The sequence below is a fragment of the Piliocolobus tephrosceles genome, chromosome 6, assembly GCF_002776525.5.
Source record: "Piliocolobus tephrosceles isolate RC106 chromosome 6, ASM277652v3, whole genome shotgun sequence".
Classification (NCBI taxonomy): domain Eukaryota; kingdom Metazoa; phylum Chordata; class Mammalia; order Primates; family Cercopithecidae; genus Piliocolobus; species Piliocolobus tephrosceles.
Genome location: NC_045439.1, coordinates 12,744,835 through 12,761,990, shown reverse-complemented (window position 1 = coordinate 12,761,990; position 17,156 = coordinate 12,744,835). Strand labels below are relative to the sequence as shown.

Sequence of the window (17,156 nt, the reverse complement as noted above, 5' to 3'; positions counted from 1 at the left end):
AACCTATAATTCTTTGATTCGTATCATCTGTCAAATGGGATATAACAGGGTTTAACATATAGGTTGAGGATTGAATGAGATAATGCATGCAAAGCATATTAGCAAGGAGTCAGACATAGTAAATGCTGTGAAAATGTTATCTATTAAAAATAATATTAACAAACATTGCCTATTTTTGGATATTTTGGTTATTTCTATATTTTTCTATTGTAATTAATATGCAAAGAACATCTTTGTGCTTAAATCTTTGTCCATACTTCAGACCATTTCTTTATAATAGATTTCTGGGAGTAGAATGACTAAAATTTTTTTTTTTTTAAGGGTTCTGGATAGTGTAATACAAGGTCCTATGCGACAAAAATCCCCATTCTCAATGACTTACGAAAGTTTAGCGTTTGCTCATGTGAAGTTTAGTAGGGAAAGGGGGATTTCTACGTGCATGCTCAGGGATCAGGTTTCTTCCATTATGTGCAGTCCACTGCAATCAGCTTGATTGTGGTTGGGGAAAAGGAAGAGAATATGGCCCATGGGGTTTTCACAGGCCAAGTCTAAAAGTATGTGGTTTTTTTTCCTACTCACATTCCATTGGCTAGAACTCAGTCACATGACCACACCCAACTGCAAGGGATGATGGGAAATGTGGTCTAGTTGTGGGCCAAGGAAGAAGACAGGCCTGGGGAGTGGCTAGCCAGTCTGCTGCATGCTCGCTGTTTGCTTCGTTGTTTAATTCTTTAAAACTCATTATTTGCTATCTATGCCATAGCTAAAAAAAAAAAAAAAAGTCCTTAATAATAAAAGCATTACTGAAATCAGTAATTAAAAGATGAACATTCCAACAACAGAAAAGCAACATATAGTCCCCTTTCTGATGACCAATAAGCCATTAAAAATAAACCTTCTACTCTGACTAGCAATCAATGAATTGTAAGTTAATATGAAGTCTAAAAATATTTAAAAATATAAAAATTAAAATTGGCTAGCCAGTCAGCAGATTTTCTCTTTAAAAAAAAAAAAAAAAAAAACCACTTCATCAGGGCATGAAAGACATATAGGAAGCTGCACATCTTTAATGTATGTGACTTGATGAGTTGGGAAATGATTATACATTCATGAAACCACCACTGTGATCTATGCCGTAAACATATCCATCACCTCCAACAGTTTCTTCCTGCCGTATTTGTCTGTTTGTTTGCTTTTGTTTGTTTGTCATTAGCAATAAGAGCACTTTACATAAGATCTACCCTCTTAGGAAATTTCTAAGTATGTAATACAGTATTTCTAACTCTAGGGACTCTGCTCCCCAGTAAATCTCTAGGGCTTACTCACCTTGCATAATTGAAGCCTTGGACCTTTTGACTAATACCTCCCCATTTTTCCCTCCCCAGCAGATCCTCCTCAATGATTAGACTTATTGAGGATAAAATGAAACAAGTATTCTTCTAAGTTACTATTGGTAGTAAAACCAACCTTGCTGGAGGGCAGTTTGACAATCTTCTTTTAGGAATATGTCTGAGAAAATAAATATGCACATGTTTTATATCAAGTATGTTTATTAAAGCATCACTTAAAATAGCAGAAATATGGAAACAAAGCAGATGTCTCACATCATCAGGGTATTGTTTAAATAAAATAAGGTGCATCCATAAGATAGACGATTATGTGCCTACCAAATCAAAGTTTCAAATAATATTTAATTAATTGGAAAATGCTTGTGATGTATTTAATTAAAAAGCAAGTTAGAAAAATGTTATCTCAATCTTATAAACATTATATGTATGTGTGTATGTTATATACGTTAAAAAACTTTAAAAAACTTGGAAGGAAGTATTAACAGTAGTTTTCCCAGAGGTGGAGGACAGGAATTAAGATTATGGTGATTTCTATTTTAATTTTAATCATCTGTATTTTCCAAATTTCCTATATTAAACATGTGTTGCTTTTATAATCTAAGAAATATAACTTTAAAATCAAATATTAGTTTTGAGGAAGAATTAGCTATGATTTGCTTCAATTCATGAGTTTGAATTTTGAATATTTTCAACTTTTTAATCATTAGTTTTCCTATGAAATAAATATAGATCTTCTGAAACAAATGGAGCTTGACTTATTTTGTTTTGTTTCTTAAATAACACACCTAAGGTTATTCTTAAGCTTTGCAAAGTAGAGAAAAGGGAGGAGGGCTTGAAAATTATATGTTTTGTTTCATAAGTATATGTGGCTCACTAAGAGTCTCCTGACCATGCAGTGAATTTTAAGGCTTTTATTAGATGCAGTTGGCTGTCTCTAGAACAAAAGTGACTTGGTGTTAGTAAATTCTTTGCTCTCATTTTTTGAGATTCAAACTTAAAAGACAAATACTGAATAATGCTCCTAGTAATTATTTTCGGTGACATTTGCCTAGTTGAAATGGTATAAAATATTGCCTATGAAAGAAACAAATCCCTTTCAAGAAATTCAAGAACAGAGTCTCCAGTCCTATTTGCATGACATGTGAAAGGTCAGAGAAAATGGAATAAATCAGGGGGAAATCCTTTCTTGCACGAAAGGATTAATATTCCAAAAGCAGGAACACAATAACCTTTTATAATTCCTTCACTTGATTTAAATTAAAAGAAGAAAACTTTGGAACGTATGAAATGCTTGGAAAACACTCTGACAGACTGCCAATGACCTTATTTTGCTGTCTGTTATCCTGTCAGAAGAACTGACAAGCGTAACATTCTAGAAGAGAGAGAAGGTGATATAGTTCAGTACCGCGCAGATTTACATGAATATGGGAAAATGAGAGCCACTGGGTGAGCTAGTTAAGTTTATAATGTTCCAGATTTTCCTAAAGAAAGCTGAGGAAGGCCTTTAGCATAGTATTCATCTGGCTTCAAAGCCTGCCTCGTTTGATCCACATGATACCCGGCCTGATGTGTGGCTTCTCTCATACGGCTTTGATATAGCAGCCTGCTTGTTCATTTTCCTTTGCTTTGCTTATAATCCTAAATTCACTGCATTCTCAGGGAGAGCAGGCTGATGCCATTTAACAACCTAAAACACAAACTTGCTTTCTTTTTCTTCCAAACTTTTCAAACACACGTTGAGCATGTGGGGAAGATGACCATTTTGTTTCTTTCTTTTATTTATCCCCTAGCAAGAACTTGACAGTAATACATGCATCTATTTAATAGTGTACCTACTGTGTGTAAGAAGTTAATTTGCAAGAGACTTGACTAGTATGAGAATTTTTGACTCTTTCAGCAAACACAATGCTTGTTTGTGACTTTTTTTGACAGAAAATAGATTCAAGATTCTGGTGGTAGAACTTGGTGGCATGTATTTTATGTGTAACTAAGACTTCCCTAGAATGAGAATGTGTTGCTATGTTTTGTTATTAGATGCAGTTGGCTGTCTCTAGAACAAAAGTGTCCTAAAGACTCTGATACTAATGGCATGACATAGGCTGAATCTTTGCATACAAAGCAGTTTAAAAACAAGCACACACACAGAAAATCAGTCCAATAACCCAGTGGATAAAAGCATTTAACCCCATCTCTCATAGGCCTCTCCTGTTTCTTTGTTCTCCGCCACAAACCTTCTATCAATTTTTGTCCAAATGCTGAGCAGACAGTCAGAGACTATGCTGAGAGTAATGGAGTGAGTCAGAAATCCAGAAAGTGAAACAACTCCTTAGTAAACAACGTGAAACCAGAGTGAGGCAATCGTTGCAGTCAGGGCAAAAATGAAGCTGTGACTCAGCTGTGTCCTTGTGTTTCAGTGTGGGACTGCAGCGATGGAGTGTGTGAGGCAGTACATCAATGAAGTGCTGGATTTCATGGCAGACATGCACACGCTGACCAAACTGAAGGTGAGATGACCACCACCTGCTCATCCTTCAGGTTCACAAAACAGAGATGCTTTGAGAGAATTAAGTAGACCATAGGGAACTTATTGCTACCTGAGGAGGCAGCTGTGGCACTGTTAAATAGCCCTTGCCTTGGGGGATCAAAGAGCCAGGGTCCAGCTTTGCAAAGAGGAAAAGAGGAAGGGAAAGGACATTCACATGGCATCAGCCACATGCATAGCTTTACTTTTGCCATATATTCACTTCTCACAATACCTCTGTTAAGATACTATCCCCATTTTACAAATTGAGAAACTGAGGCTTGGGATGGTGTAGTACTTGCTCAAGTAACACTACTAAGTGGTAAAGTCAAGGTTGAACCTAAGATTCTTGTGACTCTCAATTCATTCTCTTTTTACCACATAGCATCGTTTAATTACCTTGAGCATCAGTTTCCTCTTTTGAACAACAAATCCAATAATCCCTACCTTGCCTGACTGTTACGAGGGTTTAATAAAAAATAATGTACGTGAAAAGACTTTCATAAACTGTAGCACATTATGCAAACATATACCATGTATTATTTTTTGCTGCATCGAAGCTATTTTCTTAAAGAAAATCCTTGATGAAAGGGGATAGAACAAAATTTAATTTGCATATGGACACAATCCCAGTGAAGTTGTTGAGATGATTGAGTTTTTGCAGGGTGGAATGAATTGCTGATGCACGTCCACTTTCCTGCTATGATTCAACTAGGAAGCTAAAAGATGAATAGTTTGAGAGATCTGAGCAAGGCCCTAGGCAGAGTGCAGAAGAGAATCCAAACATGGTCCAAGGAGCAGCCAAATTGCAATGTAGCGCTAGATGATTCCTTTTTGATAATTGGGAGCTAGTAATCCCAGAAGTTCATCAGCAAAAATACAGTCCCTTAATCACTGACCTGTTCCCTGGCTCTGCTCAGATGATCACAGTGGTTTTTGGTATAGTGATAGATTTGCAAATCCCAGGCAGAAAGTAGAATCAAAATGTAAACTGAGCATATCTCACGATATGCAAACCCAGTCATTTCTTAATGAGCTCCCCTATCATTCGCTCCTGTGCTGGTTACTGCTTGCTGAATCTGATTGCCCACCCTTAAATGACTTTGATGTACAAAGAAGAGGAAACAATTGTTACCTAAACGTGTTTAGGTTGTTTTGCAGATACTTTGAAAAAATAATAAGTAGGAAGCAGGGTCATCAAAAGGTTGGGAATACAGTCATAATCTAACCTTCTGATTTTACCTATTGGGAAACAGATCAGAAGGATCAAGTGGCAAGTGGATTATCTAAGGCCATGGGACTAGCTAGGACAGACCTGGGTCTAGAACCTAGGTCTCAACACCTAGTTCAGTGCTCTTCCCACTGAGCTCACACTGAGCAAAGAAATTTTTCTAAATTAATTCAACAAATATGTATGAGCACCTATAATATTATGGCACTGTTTTAGGCACTGGGGATGCTGTGATGAGCAAAAGCGGACACAACAGCTGCTCTCATTTAATGTATAGTCTGGTAGAGGAGGCCAAATTTAATGAACATTTCACACAAACTACAGTAAAAATGTATCTCTCACAATTGCTATGAAAAAGGGTAGAAAGCAGCATGGATCTGGCCAGGGAGCTCAGGGATGCTTCCCGTAGGAAGTGACACTTGAACTAAAATCTGAACAATTAGGTGAAGAGAGGTGGGAATGGCATTCCAGACAAAGGGAATAGCAGCGGGAGAGAACACAGAGAGCCAACACAGCTGGAGCTGCAGGCTGAAGGGGTAAGTTCTCAGTAGCTGGATCTTTCTGACTTTGTAGGCCACGCTAGGGAACTTTCCCTCCTTTTATCCTAAGAACAATGGGAAGGCTCTGAAGAAGTTTAAGCAGGTTATGTGCTCAGAGTGGCCATAAGAGGGGTAGAAATGACAACCTGGTCTTTTCAAAGAATGGCCTGGAATGGATCCAGGTGTCTGCCAGAGTTACAAAATACTGTTTGGTTTTGTAGAGCCACATGAAGACCTGTTCCCAGCCTCTGCATGAAGATACCTTTGGGGGACATCTCAAAGTGGGGCTGGCCCAGATTGCAGCCATGGACATCTCACGGGGCAACCATAGAGATAACAAAGCTGTGATCCGCTACCTGCCTTGGCTTTATCATCCCCCCTCTGCAATGCAGCAAGGGTAAGACCCTTACTATTCCAGGAATGAGGGTAAAGAAGGCAGGAAACATCCCTGAGTTTCCTTGGGCTCAGCTAGAGTTAATGAATACACTGAAGATTTATGACAGTGAAATGTACTTAGTTAGGAAGATGGAAATTGGATCCCATCTCCATACATGCTTGCTGACCCAGAATGCTCTGTGACATGCTGCCAAAAAACAAACCTGTCCTCCCACAAAACCGTCAATTGTCCTAATGAAGAATGAAAATTTTGAGCTTAGAATTACCCCTTTAACGCTTGATTTCAACTAGTTAAGTAAATTAATAAGTATGTATCAATATATTTGCCTTCAAGCAGCTTAGATTGTAGCTGGAACAAAAGCTATAGCAGGGATGAAATTGGTGCAAGGTTAGGTTGTACAAGCCCCTGACCCTGCCTTTCAGGGAGGCTAAAGAAGAGAGAGGCATGTATGGGTTTGTTGACTTGGGAACTCAGGGTAGGTTTGAGCCCGCCCTTTTGCGTGGTCAGCCTTCTGTCCAGAGGAAAAGTGTAGAGTGGGAATCAGAAGGATGGGAGGAGAAGATCACGGGGGAGCAGGAAAATGGACAGCTGTGTTATATCTCCTCATCTCCTTCCTCCCCTCTACGGGGGATGCCAGAGAAGAAATTTCTTTTTTTTTTTTTTTTGAGACGGAATCTTGCTCTGTTGCCCAGGCTGGAGTGTAGTGGTGCGATCTCAGCTAAGTGCAACCTCCACTCGTGGGTTTAAGCGATTCTCCTGCCTCAGCCCCCCTAGTAGCTGTAATGACAGGCATGCACCACCATGCCTGGTTAATTTTTGTATTTTTAGTAGAGACGGGGTTTTGCCATGTTGGCCAGGCTGGTCTCAAACTCCTGACCTAAGGTGATCCACCCGCCTCGGCCTCCCAAAGTGCTGGGATTATAGGTATGAGCCACCGCGTCCGGCCCACCACAGAATAAATTTCTACAGCAGGAGTGGAAAGAGTTTAGAAAGGGAAGCTAATCAGAGAGGCAGCCAGGCTTATGGAAGAATGCTGTGTAATCCTGTGTCACCAAAGGCTGTTCTTTTCTCAAGAAGCTGAGACCCAAGATTAGAGTGGAAAACGAGAAAAACAGATACATCATTTTGTTGACACTCAATTGCCTTGGCATTTTGTTTTATGTGATTGCCTGCAAGACCACACTTTCTATCCCTTCCTCCAATAGGCATTTGTTATGCACCCAATGAATCAGAAAACATAAAATCATCTTTAACACTCCTTCTTCTCTAACAGACCTAAAGAATTCATCGAGTGTGTCTCCCACATCCGACTGTTGTCCTGGCTTCTGCTGGGTTCCCTCACTCACAATGCAGTGTGCCCAAATGCCTCCTCTCCCTGCCTGCCCATTCCTCTGGATGCAGGCTCCCACATTGCAGACCATCTTATTGTTATCCTGATTGGATTTCCAGAGCAATCAAAGGTAAGTGATTTCTGCAAGATTAAGACCGTATGCATCGCAATTGCTAATGGAAACCTTATCAGCCAATTATGTTTCTTCTGAGAAGAAAATGCATCTTATCACTTGCCCTCCTGTGGATGTTAGAAACACAACTTTGTGCTAATGTCTTATTTAAAGTTGTTTAGATTCCCAGACTGCCTTTCCCCCTGCCCCCAAATTGTTTTTAGACTTACTTTTATGAAGATAAATCATGGAGGCAAGCAAGAGTTGGCTTCCCAGGCATTTCTGTCTCAAAATAATGAAGAGAAATAAAAGGCTAGAAATATAATCAAAATTCTGTGATCAGCTTTTAAAACCAGAGACAAAATGGAGGAAAATTTATTCTCTATCTAATTCTTCGTGTACTGTCTTTTCAACTGAAATCTCTAGAGATGCAGGAAAATACAAAATGAAAACAAGAAGGCCAGTTGGAAACTCACCAAAGCACACATTGGCATGACTTATGCAGGGGAACTTTGTAAATTGCAGAGACAGATGATGTGCTAAAGGGAAGAAAGTAAACCCAAGGCAGGCACCAGTCATGAACCTGTCCAGGCAAACCAGACACATTGGTACTAATCAGCTCCGAGGAGCCAGGGGACCTTCACAGAGCTTCGGCAAGTTCTGGGAGGTCACAGTGGCCTTGGGGACAGCTCGGGTTTGGGACAGGGCAAGCTGATGATGTGATAAAATGGCACACCCATCCCAATGATCCAAATGATGTTCGCAAAAGGAATTAGGCAGTCCATTCCTAATATTTCAACTGAGATCCGGGTTTGGTTCCTAATTATGGTACTTGTGATTTTATGAGCTTGACAAGTATCTAACCTCTCTGATATTCAGATTTTCACCTGTGAAATAGACGAGGGGATGGTTGGAGAGCGACGGAGGTGATCTAGGAAAAAGCCTTTGGTGCCGTCTCTGGCGTGTTGTAGGTGCTCTCTCGGCACGTGCTTTTCGCTAAGAGGAGAAACTCTGCTGCTGCTGCTGTGATTAAGAACTTCTGGGCAGGGTGTTCACGTATATCACCTCCTTTACTCCCATGCTTTGAAGAGGCTACTATTATTCCCATTTTACAGATGAGGAAACATCCTAATATGGCAGAATGATTGTTCTCCCTAATCTAGTTTTGGGATGAGAATGTCAGTTTCGTTAAAAGGGCAAGGGGGTGGGTAGATTTCTTCAGCAAATTAAGGTGCCTTCTCTTCAGAAATGTGCTTTGTTCTCTGAGCACACTCCCACTGGTGGAGAAGAGAGCAGAGCAGATTGTTTTAAGGTGATGAATCATGACTTTGTAACTCTGAGATAATGCCTTTGTGCTTTGACTGTGCTCCCTGGCAAGACCGAAGCCATGTGGGGAGGGATGTGACCATCCGTGGAGGGTCACAGCCTGCTGGGATGCAATGCACCGATGCCGTCTTCTTCCTTTTCAGACCTCCGTGCTGCACATGTGCTCCCTCTTCCATGCGTTCATCTTTGCTCAGCTCTGGACAGTGTATTGCGAGCAAAGTGCCGTCGCTACAAATCTCCAAAATCAGAATGAATTCAGCTTCACGGCAATACTGACAGCACTAGAATTTTGGAGTAGGGTGACGCCCAGCATCCTTCAGCTAATGGCCCATAACAAAGTGGTGAGTTCATGGACAAGTTTCCCTTCTGAGATGGAATCTCAAAGTGTCCACACCACTCCTAATCCTCACACTCCCTGTTTTCACAGATCTCGGTTGTAAGGTTATATAAATGGATCAGGGATTTGTTACCTTATAAGCTGGATGTTCTGCTTGCATAAGCATTTTGATTAAAAATAAACATTTTGATTAAAAACAAAATAAACGATAGTTCAAGAGATCTATTGTACACCGTGGTGACTACAGTTAATACCAATATATTCTACACTTGAAAATTGCTATGAAGAGATTTCAAATGTTCTTACCACAAAAATAAGTATGTAGGGCAATGCACATGTTAAATAGCTTGATTTAGCCATTCCACAGTGTATATGTATCTCAAAAGTTTTATATTGATATATAAATATAAAAAAGCAAACAAGTACAGTTATTAATATTAAAAACAATTTTTATTTTTTCTGCCTAACATCAAATGTATGTTGTATGAAATTTCTACTTTGAAGAGTTGTTTGATGCTATAATGTCAGAGGGTTAGGAGTGAGATTCATATTATTTGAGGATTTCAAAGAAATTTGGAAAAACTTTAGCCAGTTAGGTCATCTATTTGTGGTGGTTTAAGAGTAGACTGACCACAGGTGTTCATTCCACTCCGGGCTCAAAGCCTGAAAGGAGCCTCACCTTTTCGAGTTGCCTTATAAGGACCTGTGCTCCCAATCTTCAAATCCAGTACTATTGAATGTAGACGGCTTACCAAGAGAGGGGCTGTTCCAGAGCTCATTGGAAAATGTCTGGGGTATGGCTAGCCTAAGCCCACTTCATTGAACCAGTGTGGAGTGTTCATCCTGGAGTCAAGGTTGGAGGGGTATATGGAAGGAATTTACAAGGGAGTCCTTTGGTTCTGACTGCGTATTGGAGGAGGACTCTCAGCTGGGAAAGCTGCAACCAGTGTCTTGATTATGGGGACATCATCAGTAGAGTTCTTGTTTGTTAGAGTGGGGACCTGGAGGGACACCATAATGATGATTCCAGTGTGCCCTGAAACCCAACACTACACTGCCCACAAAAGGCATTCAGGAAATGTTTTTTTAATTGATTGAATATAGTCTAAGAATTATTTTCTTTTGGTTCTTAATTAGAAAGGGGATTGTGTATTTCCTTTAGTGAAGCACTTTGTTCTTTAGAGATGCAAATGATACAGTCATTCTATGTGTAGAGAGATGTCTTAGTTCAATTTAAAGGAAGTTTTTGTGAAAATCGTAGCATTTGAATAGTTCTGACTGTTATGGAAAATAATTACATTTATTGGATCACAGATTCTAGGACTAATGAAGAATTTGGAGATCAAACATTCTATTCTGTTATTTCACAGACAACAAAACTGAGGCCTTAAACTTAAGCTAGAGATTAAAAATGTTCCTTCTATCATTAGTTTTTTTGAAACCAAGAAATACCTCTCCTCCAAATCACTCTCCATATTTAAATGTTACAAATGAATTTCTTGTACATGAATTTTATGCAAATGATGTTACAAAAGAATGTGAATTAAATTCATTCTGAAAATTTTGTTAAACCATGTGTAAGCCAGTCTGGTAAAAATCTCCCTGGAATATTTAAAATCCAGCTGTAGGAATTTCTGATGAGGGACTTCGCCTGTACTGTCTTTGAACTGTCGTAAGCATGCCTACCTTGTCCCACGGAGAATAAAGCCTCGGAAGCAGATCTGCAGTAAATTAAACAGTTACTGCTGATGAAGACACTGTGTAGAAAGGATCAAGATTGAGAAAGGATCAAGATATTACTGGGAAACATTGATGTGAAAATTACCCTATTCTAATATAAATCCCCTTACCTTGCAAAAGATACCCAGAAAACCAAGGAAAATAGTCTGTAATTGTCTGACTTTGTATCTGGTGCTTTCTCCAAGACACATTGGTATAGTTTCAAATAATATTATTTTAAATCATTACATGGTGTATAAAAGTAATTCAAGCATTTGTTATCTCCTCTCCCTGGGTACCCTCCTCTCAAACAGACTAGCGTGATACACAACTCTTACATCCAAAGAGTTCCATAGTTAGAAATGAAGGAAACAGAAGCCATTTATCCCCTGGTGTGAGTCAGTGCAGTGCAGATTAGTGAGATTAATGCCTGAATTCCATTGGCAGCCCTGAGTTGAATGAGGGAGGCATGACAATTATCAAGCCTCTGGAGCTTTTTAAAAATCTTTTTCTGATTTGAAGTTTCAGAGGTGAATGAACACCACTGTCAGTGGTCTCCTATGGTCATTATGCAGAAAGACCTCGTGGGCACAGGCCATCATAGGTCTTCTGCGGCTGCAAACTAGTTTGCAAGGTTTCCATATCACTGGGAATGGAATTAACTTTCATGTTTGTTGTTTCAGATGGTAGAAATGGTGTGTCTCCATGTGATTAGTTTAATGGAGGCATTGCAGGAATGCAATTCGACCATTTTTGTCAAGGTAGGAAAACCTTATGATTCTTACAGACCATTTCTTACTGCTAAAAACAAATGTGGATTTATGTTGAAGGTACTTTCTGAAGAGAATTAATTTTAACATTCAGAGTTGGGGCTGGAGAATTCAGGCTCCTATAACAACCCTTTACCAAATGGATATTGCATGAATTTTGCTCTTGGTCTACCACTGTGACCAACTTCAGCTGGGTTAAATATATCAGACTAGGCCAGGCATAGTGGCTCATGCCCATAGTCCCAGCATTTTGGGAGACTGAGGCGGGAGGATTGCTTGAGCCTAGAAGTTTGAGACCAGCCTGGGCAATATGGTGTCTCTACCAAAAAAAAAAAAGTAACACAAGTGCTGAAAGTATTACTGGGGAACATTGATGTGAAAATTACCCTATTCAAATATAAATCACCTTACCTTGCAAAAGATATCCGGAAAACCAAGGAAAATAGTCTGTAATTGTCTGACATGGTACTGGTGTTTTCTCTAAGACAAATTAATTTAGTTTCCAATAATATTATTTAAAATCATTATATGGTATATAAAAGTAATTCAAGCATTTGTCATCTACCCTCCCTTGGTACCCTCCTCTCATCAGAAACAGACTAGTGTGATAAAAAAATGAAAGAGTAGAGAACTTGGTTTCCTATTCCATTTATCTTTCTGTCTCCCCTCTTTTTCCTTTCCTTTCCTATCGTTCCACCTCTTTGTCTCTCTGATCTTTCTTCCTATCCTTGTATCTCTTCTTGTATTTCTTTATCTTTTACCTCTATATTCTATTATGTTGGCCACCGTCATCACCCACCATCATCACCCACTAGTGGGCATCAACTTGGAACCTTATAACTTGCTGTTTCATTCCTTGGTTAACTCCACTCTTCAACAAAGAACATTTGTCACATTCACTCACATTATGCTGAAGAAAATCAGCCCATTTCCAGGGAAAACTTGACTGTTACCAGAACAGAACAAGATCTTTGGTTCAAATGGGTTAGATATATGATATCTAGCTTGATAATAGCAAAAGTCAACACTGTTGGAGTGCAGTGGTGCAATAATATACATATGGCAAATGGTACATATTTAAAATGTTCTGTTTGATAAGTCTTGACTTACATTATGCCATGCACTATGATCAAGACAATGAACATATCCATCACCTCCAAAAGTTTTTTCAAGCCAGATGTGGTGGCTTATGCTTGTAATCCCAATACATTGGGAGGCTGAGGTGGGCAGATCACTTGAGGTCAGGAGTTCAAGACCAGCCTGGCCAACATGGTGAAACACCATCTCTACTAAAAATACCAAATCAGCCAGGCGTGGTGGCACACACCTGTAATCCCAGCCACGTGGGAGGCTGAGTCAGGAGAATTGCTTGAATCTGGGAGGTGGAGGTTGCAGTGAGCCTAGATTTTGCCACTGCACTCCAGCCTGGGCAACGGGATGAGACTTTGTCTCAAAAAAAAAAAAAAAAAAACCCGAAATTTTTTCATACCTCTTTATAATCCTTCGGTTAGGTTACTCATCTCCCTGTCCCCAGACAACTACTGACCTGCTTTCTGTCACTATAGATCAGTTTGCACTTTCTAGAATTTTCTTTAAGTGGATTCATATAGTATATACTTTTTTTTGCCTTCTTTCACTTGTAATAATTATATTGAGATTAATCCATGTTATTGTGTGTATCAGTGGACCATTACTTTTATTTCAGAGTAGTAGTCCATTGTACGAATATACCACATTTTGCTTATTCATTTGTCAGTTGATATGTAGGGAGTTTCCAGTTTGGGGCTTTCACAAATAAATCTGCTATGAAGATTCATGAAGATGTCTTTGTGTACATATATGCCTTCATGTATGTTGGGCAAATACCTAGGAGTAGAATGTCTGGGCCATGTAACAGGTGTATATTTACCTTTAACAAAATTTTTTTCCAAACCATTTTCCAAAGCTGTTGTGCCCTGTTACATCCAGTATATGAACAGTATATGAGCATTCCCAGTTTCTCCACATCTTTTTCAACACTTGGCATAGTCAGTCTTTAATATTAATTATTCTAAGAGTTGTATACTGGTATTTTGTTGTGGTTTTAAATAGCATTCTCCTGTTTGCTAATGACATTAGCATCTTTTCATGTATTTATTTGCTGTCCATATGTCTGCTTGGTGAAGTATCTGTTAAAATTATTTGCCCATTTTTTATTGGATTGGGTTTTTTCCTGATTACTGAAATTTGAGATACCAGTCCTTTATCAGGTATGTGATTTGCAAAGATTTTTCTCTGTGATTTGTCTTTGGAATTCTTAATTTTGATGAAGTACCATTTACCAATTTTTTTCTTTTATGAATCATGATTTTGATGTTATATTTTAAAAAATATTTGCCTAGCCCAAAAATAATAAAAAGTTTTATTTGTGTTTTATTCTAAGCTTTATCTATGTTTTCACTTGGGTGTTAGTTTAAGTCTGTGATCTATTTTGAGTTAACTCTTGTATATGGTGTGAGGTATGGCTTGAGGTACCTTTTATGTATATGGATAGTTAGTTAATCCAGCATCAGTGTTAAAAATACTATACTTTCTCCATCAAATTGCCTTTGCACTTTTGTCAAAAATCAAATAACTATACAATTCTAATTCTGGCTTCTTGATTCTGTCCCATTGATCTCTATTTTTTTATTTTTATTTTTATTTTTTTTTCCTGAGACAGAGTCTCACTCTGTCACCCAGGCTGGAGTGTAGTGGCGCAATATTGGCTCACTGCAACCTCCGCCTCCCAGGTCCAAGTGATTCTCCTGCCTCAGCCTCCTGAATAGCTGGGATTACAGACACCCACCACCATGCCTGGCTAATTTTTGTATTTTTAATAGAGATGGTGTGTCACCATGTTGGCCAGGCTGGTCTCGAACTCCTGACCTCAGGTGATCTGCCAACCCTGGTCCCCCAAAGTGCTGAGATTACAGACATGAGCCACCATGCCCAGCCAGATCTCTGTCTATTTTTATAACACACTGTCTGCATTACTACAGCTTTATAATATTCCTTGAAATCAGGTAGTGTCAGCCTTCTAAATTCATTCGTCTTTTTCAAAGTTGTTTGGCTACTCTAGGTCCTTTGCAGTTGAAGATAAATTTTAAAATTGGTTTGTCAATTTCTACAAAAAGATTGTTAGGGGCTGGACACAGTGGCTCATGCCTGTAATCCCGATGCTTTGGAAGGCCAAGGAGGGAGAATTGCTTGGGACCAGGAGTTCAAGACAAGCCTGGACAGCCTGGCAGCATATTGAGACCCTGTCTCTACCCTGCAAAAAAAAATTTTTTTAATTGGCTGGATATGGCAGCACATGCCTGTAGTTCTAGCTACTTGGGAGGCTGGGGTGGAGCACAATGATTTGAGACTTTTCTTTTCTAATATAAGTGATTAGTGCTATAAATTTTCCTCTAAGCACTGGTTTAGCTACATCCTACAATTTGGCATGTTGTGTTCTCATTTGTATTCAATTCAAAATACTTTCTAACTTCTCTTTTGCTTTCTTCCTGGCATTGATTATTTAGAACCATATTGTTTTACTTCCAAATATTTAAAAATTTCCAGAGAATTTTCTGTTATGGATTTGTAATTCTAATGTATCAGAGAATATACTTTATATAATTTGATTCATTTTAAATTATTGAGACTTGCTTTATGGCCCAGAATATTGTGTATCTTAGTAAATGCTCTGTGTGCACTAGAAAAGAATGTATCTTCTGCTGTTGTTGCTTGGAGTTTCCTAAGTAAGTTAGTTCAAACTTGTTGATTGTATTGCTCAAGTCTTCTATATCCTTCTTGTTATGTCTGTTAACTTATTCTATCAATTATTGAGAAAGGGTTATTGAAATATCTCTCAATGTGGATTTATTTTTGCTTAATGTATTATAAAACTCTGTGATTAGGCTTATAAATGTTTAGGATTGCTATATTTTCCTAATGAATTGAAATTATAAAATATCTCTCTTCATCTTTGGTAATATTTTTAGTTTAGTTTAGTGTTTTTTGTTGTTGTTGTTTTGTTTTTTGGTGAGATGTAGTCTCGCTTTATTGCCCAGGTTGGAGTGCAGTGGTGCAATCTTGGCTCGCCACAACCTACGCCTCCCAGGTTCAAGCAATTCTCATGCTTCAGTCTCCTGAGTAGCTGGGACCACAGGCACCTGTCGCCATGCCCAGCTAATTTTTGTATTTTTAGTAGAGACGGGGTTTCACCATGTTGGCCAGGCTGGTCTTGAACTCCTGACCTCATGGGATCTGCCCACCTCGGCCTCCCAAAGTGCTGGGATGACAGACATGAGCCACTGTGCCCAGGCTGAAAAAACTTGGAGGTGATGGATATGTTCATTATCTTGATTGTGGTGCACGGCATAATGTAAGTCAAGACTTATCAAACTGGGCATTTTAAATATGTACCATTTACCATATGTGCATTATTGTACCACTGCACTTGAACAGTGTTGACTTTTGCTATATCAAATTAATAAATATTACCCGTCTTTCTTTGGTAATATTTATTAATAAAATAGTCCAGCTTTCTTTTGACGAATGGTAGGATGGTACATATTTTTTTCATCCTTTTACTTTTATCCTATCTATGTCTTTGTATTTAAACTGCATTTCTTATAAGCAGCATAAAGTTGAATGTTGCTTTCAAAAAAATCCCATTTGACAGTCTCTTCCTTTTGATTAAGGTTTTTAGATCATTTTCATTTAATGTGTTTTGTGATATTGCTTGTTTTCTATGTTTCACATCTGTTCTTTGTCTCCTGTCCTCTCTTTTGTGCCTTCTTTTGGATTAAGGTTTTTATGATTAAATTTTGGATATAATTTCCTTTTATTTGTATAATTAAGATAAACTGAGATGGCAACTAAGATAATTAACTTGAGAACTTTCTTCTTTTCAAACATCAGCATTCAGTGCTCTAAATTTCATTTCAATACTGTTTTAGCTGCTTTCCCCCAGATTTTGATAGATGCTCATTTCCATTCAGATCAAACTGTTAATTTCCAGTTTGGCTTCTTTTTTGACCCATAGTTATTTGGAAGTGTGTTTTTTAATTATCTTATTAGCTATATGTCTTTGTTGTTGTGTTAGTGGTTGATTTAGAGTTTATAGTATATATTTTTAACTAATCACAGTATGCCTTCAAGAAATATTATACCATCTCATGTATTGTATAGGAACTGTACAATAACATACCTCCATTTCCCAACTCCTGACTTCGTGCTATTATTGTCATACATTTTACTTCTATGTATTTTATAAAGCAAATCATACATTATTATTTTTGCTTTAAACAGTTGATTATTCTCTTAAGGAGATTTTAAACAAGTTTTATATTCATTTATATTTGCTATTATTGCCATATTTATATTTGCCATTTTAGTGCTCTTCACTTCATACCATAGATCTAAACATTCATCTTTCATCTTTCATCTTTCCTTCTGCCCAAAGGATTTTCTGTAAAGTCTTCTGTGCAGGTCAACTGGTGATTAATTGTTTTAGG

The 17,156-nt window shown here is 38.4% G+C and overlaps 1 protein-coding gene across 1 annotated transcript in view; it reads left to right on the top strand.

Moving 5' to 3' along the window:
• UNC79 (unc-79 homolog, NALCN channel complex subunit) overlaps positions 1-17,156 on the top strand; it is a 276,415-nt gene that overhangs the window by 251,352 nt on the left and 7,907 nt on the right. Inside the window, exons 45-49 of the mRNA XM_023205526.2 lie at positions 3,764-3,853; positions 5,862-6,037; positions 7,311-7,497; positions 8,949-9,146; positions 11,545-11,622. Of these exons, the coding sequence (XP_023061294.1) occupies positions 3,764-3,853; positions 5,862-6,037; positions 7,311-7,497; positions 8,949-9,146; positions 11,545-11,622 (729 nt within the window). The remainder of the gene's footprint in view (positions 1-3,763; positions 3,854-5,861; positions 6,038-7,310; positions 7,498-8,948; positions 9,147-11,544; positions 11,623-17,156) is intronic.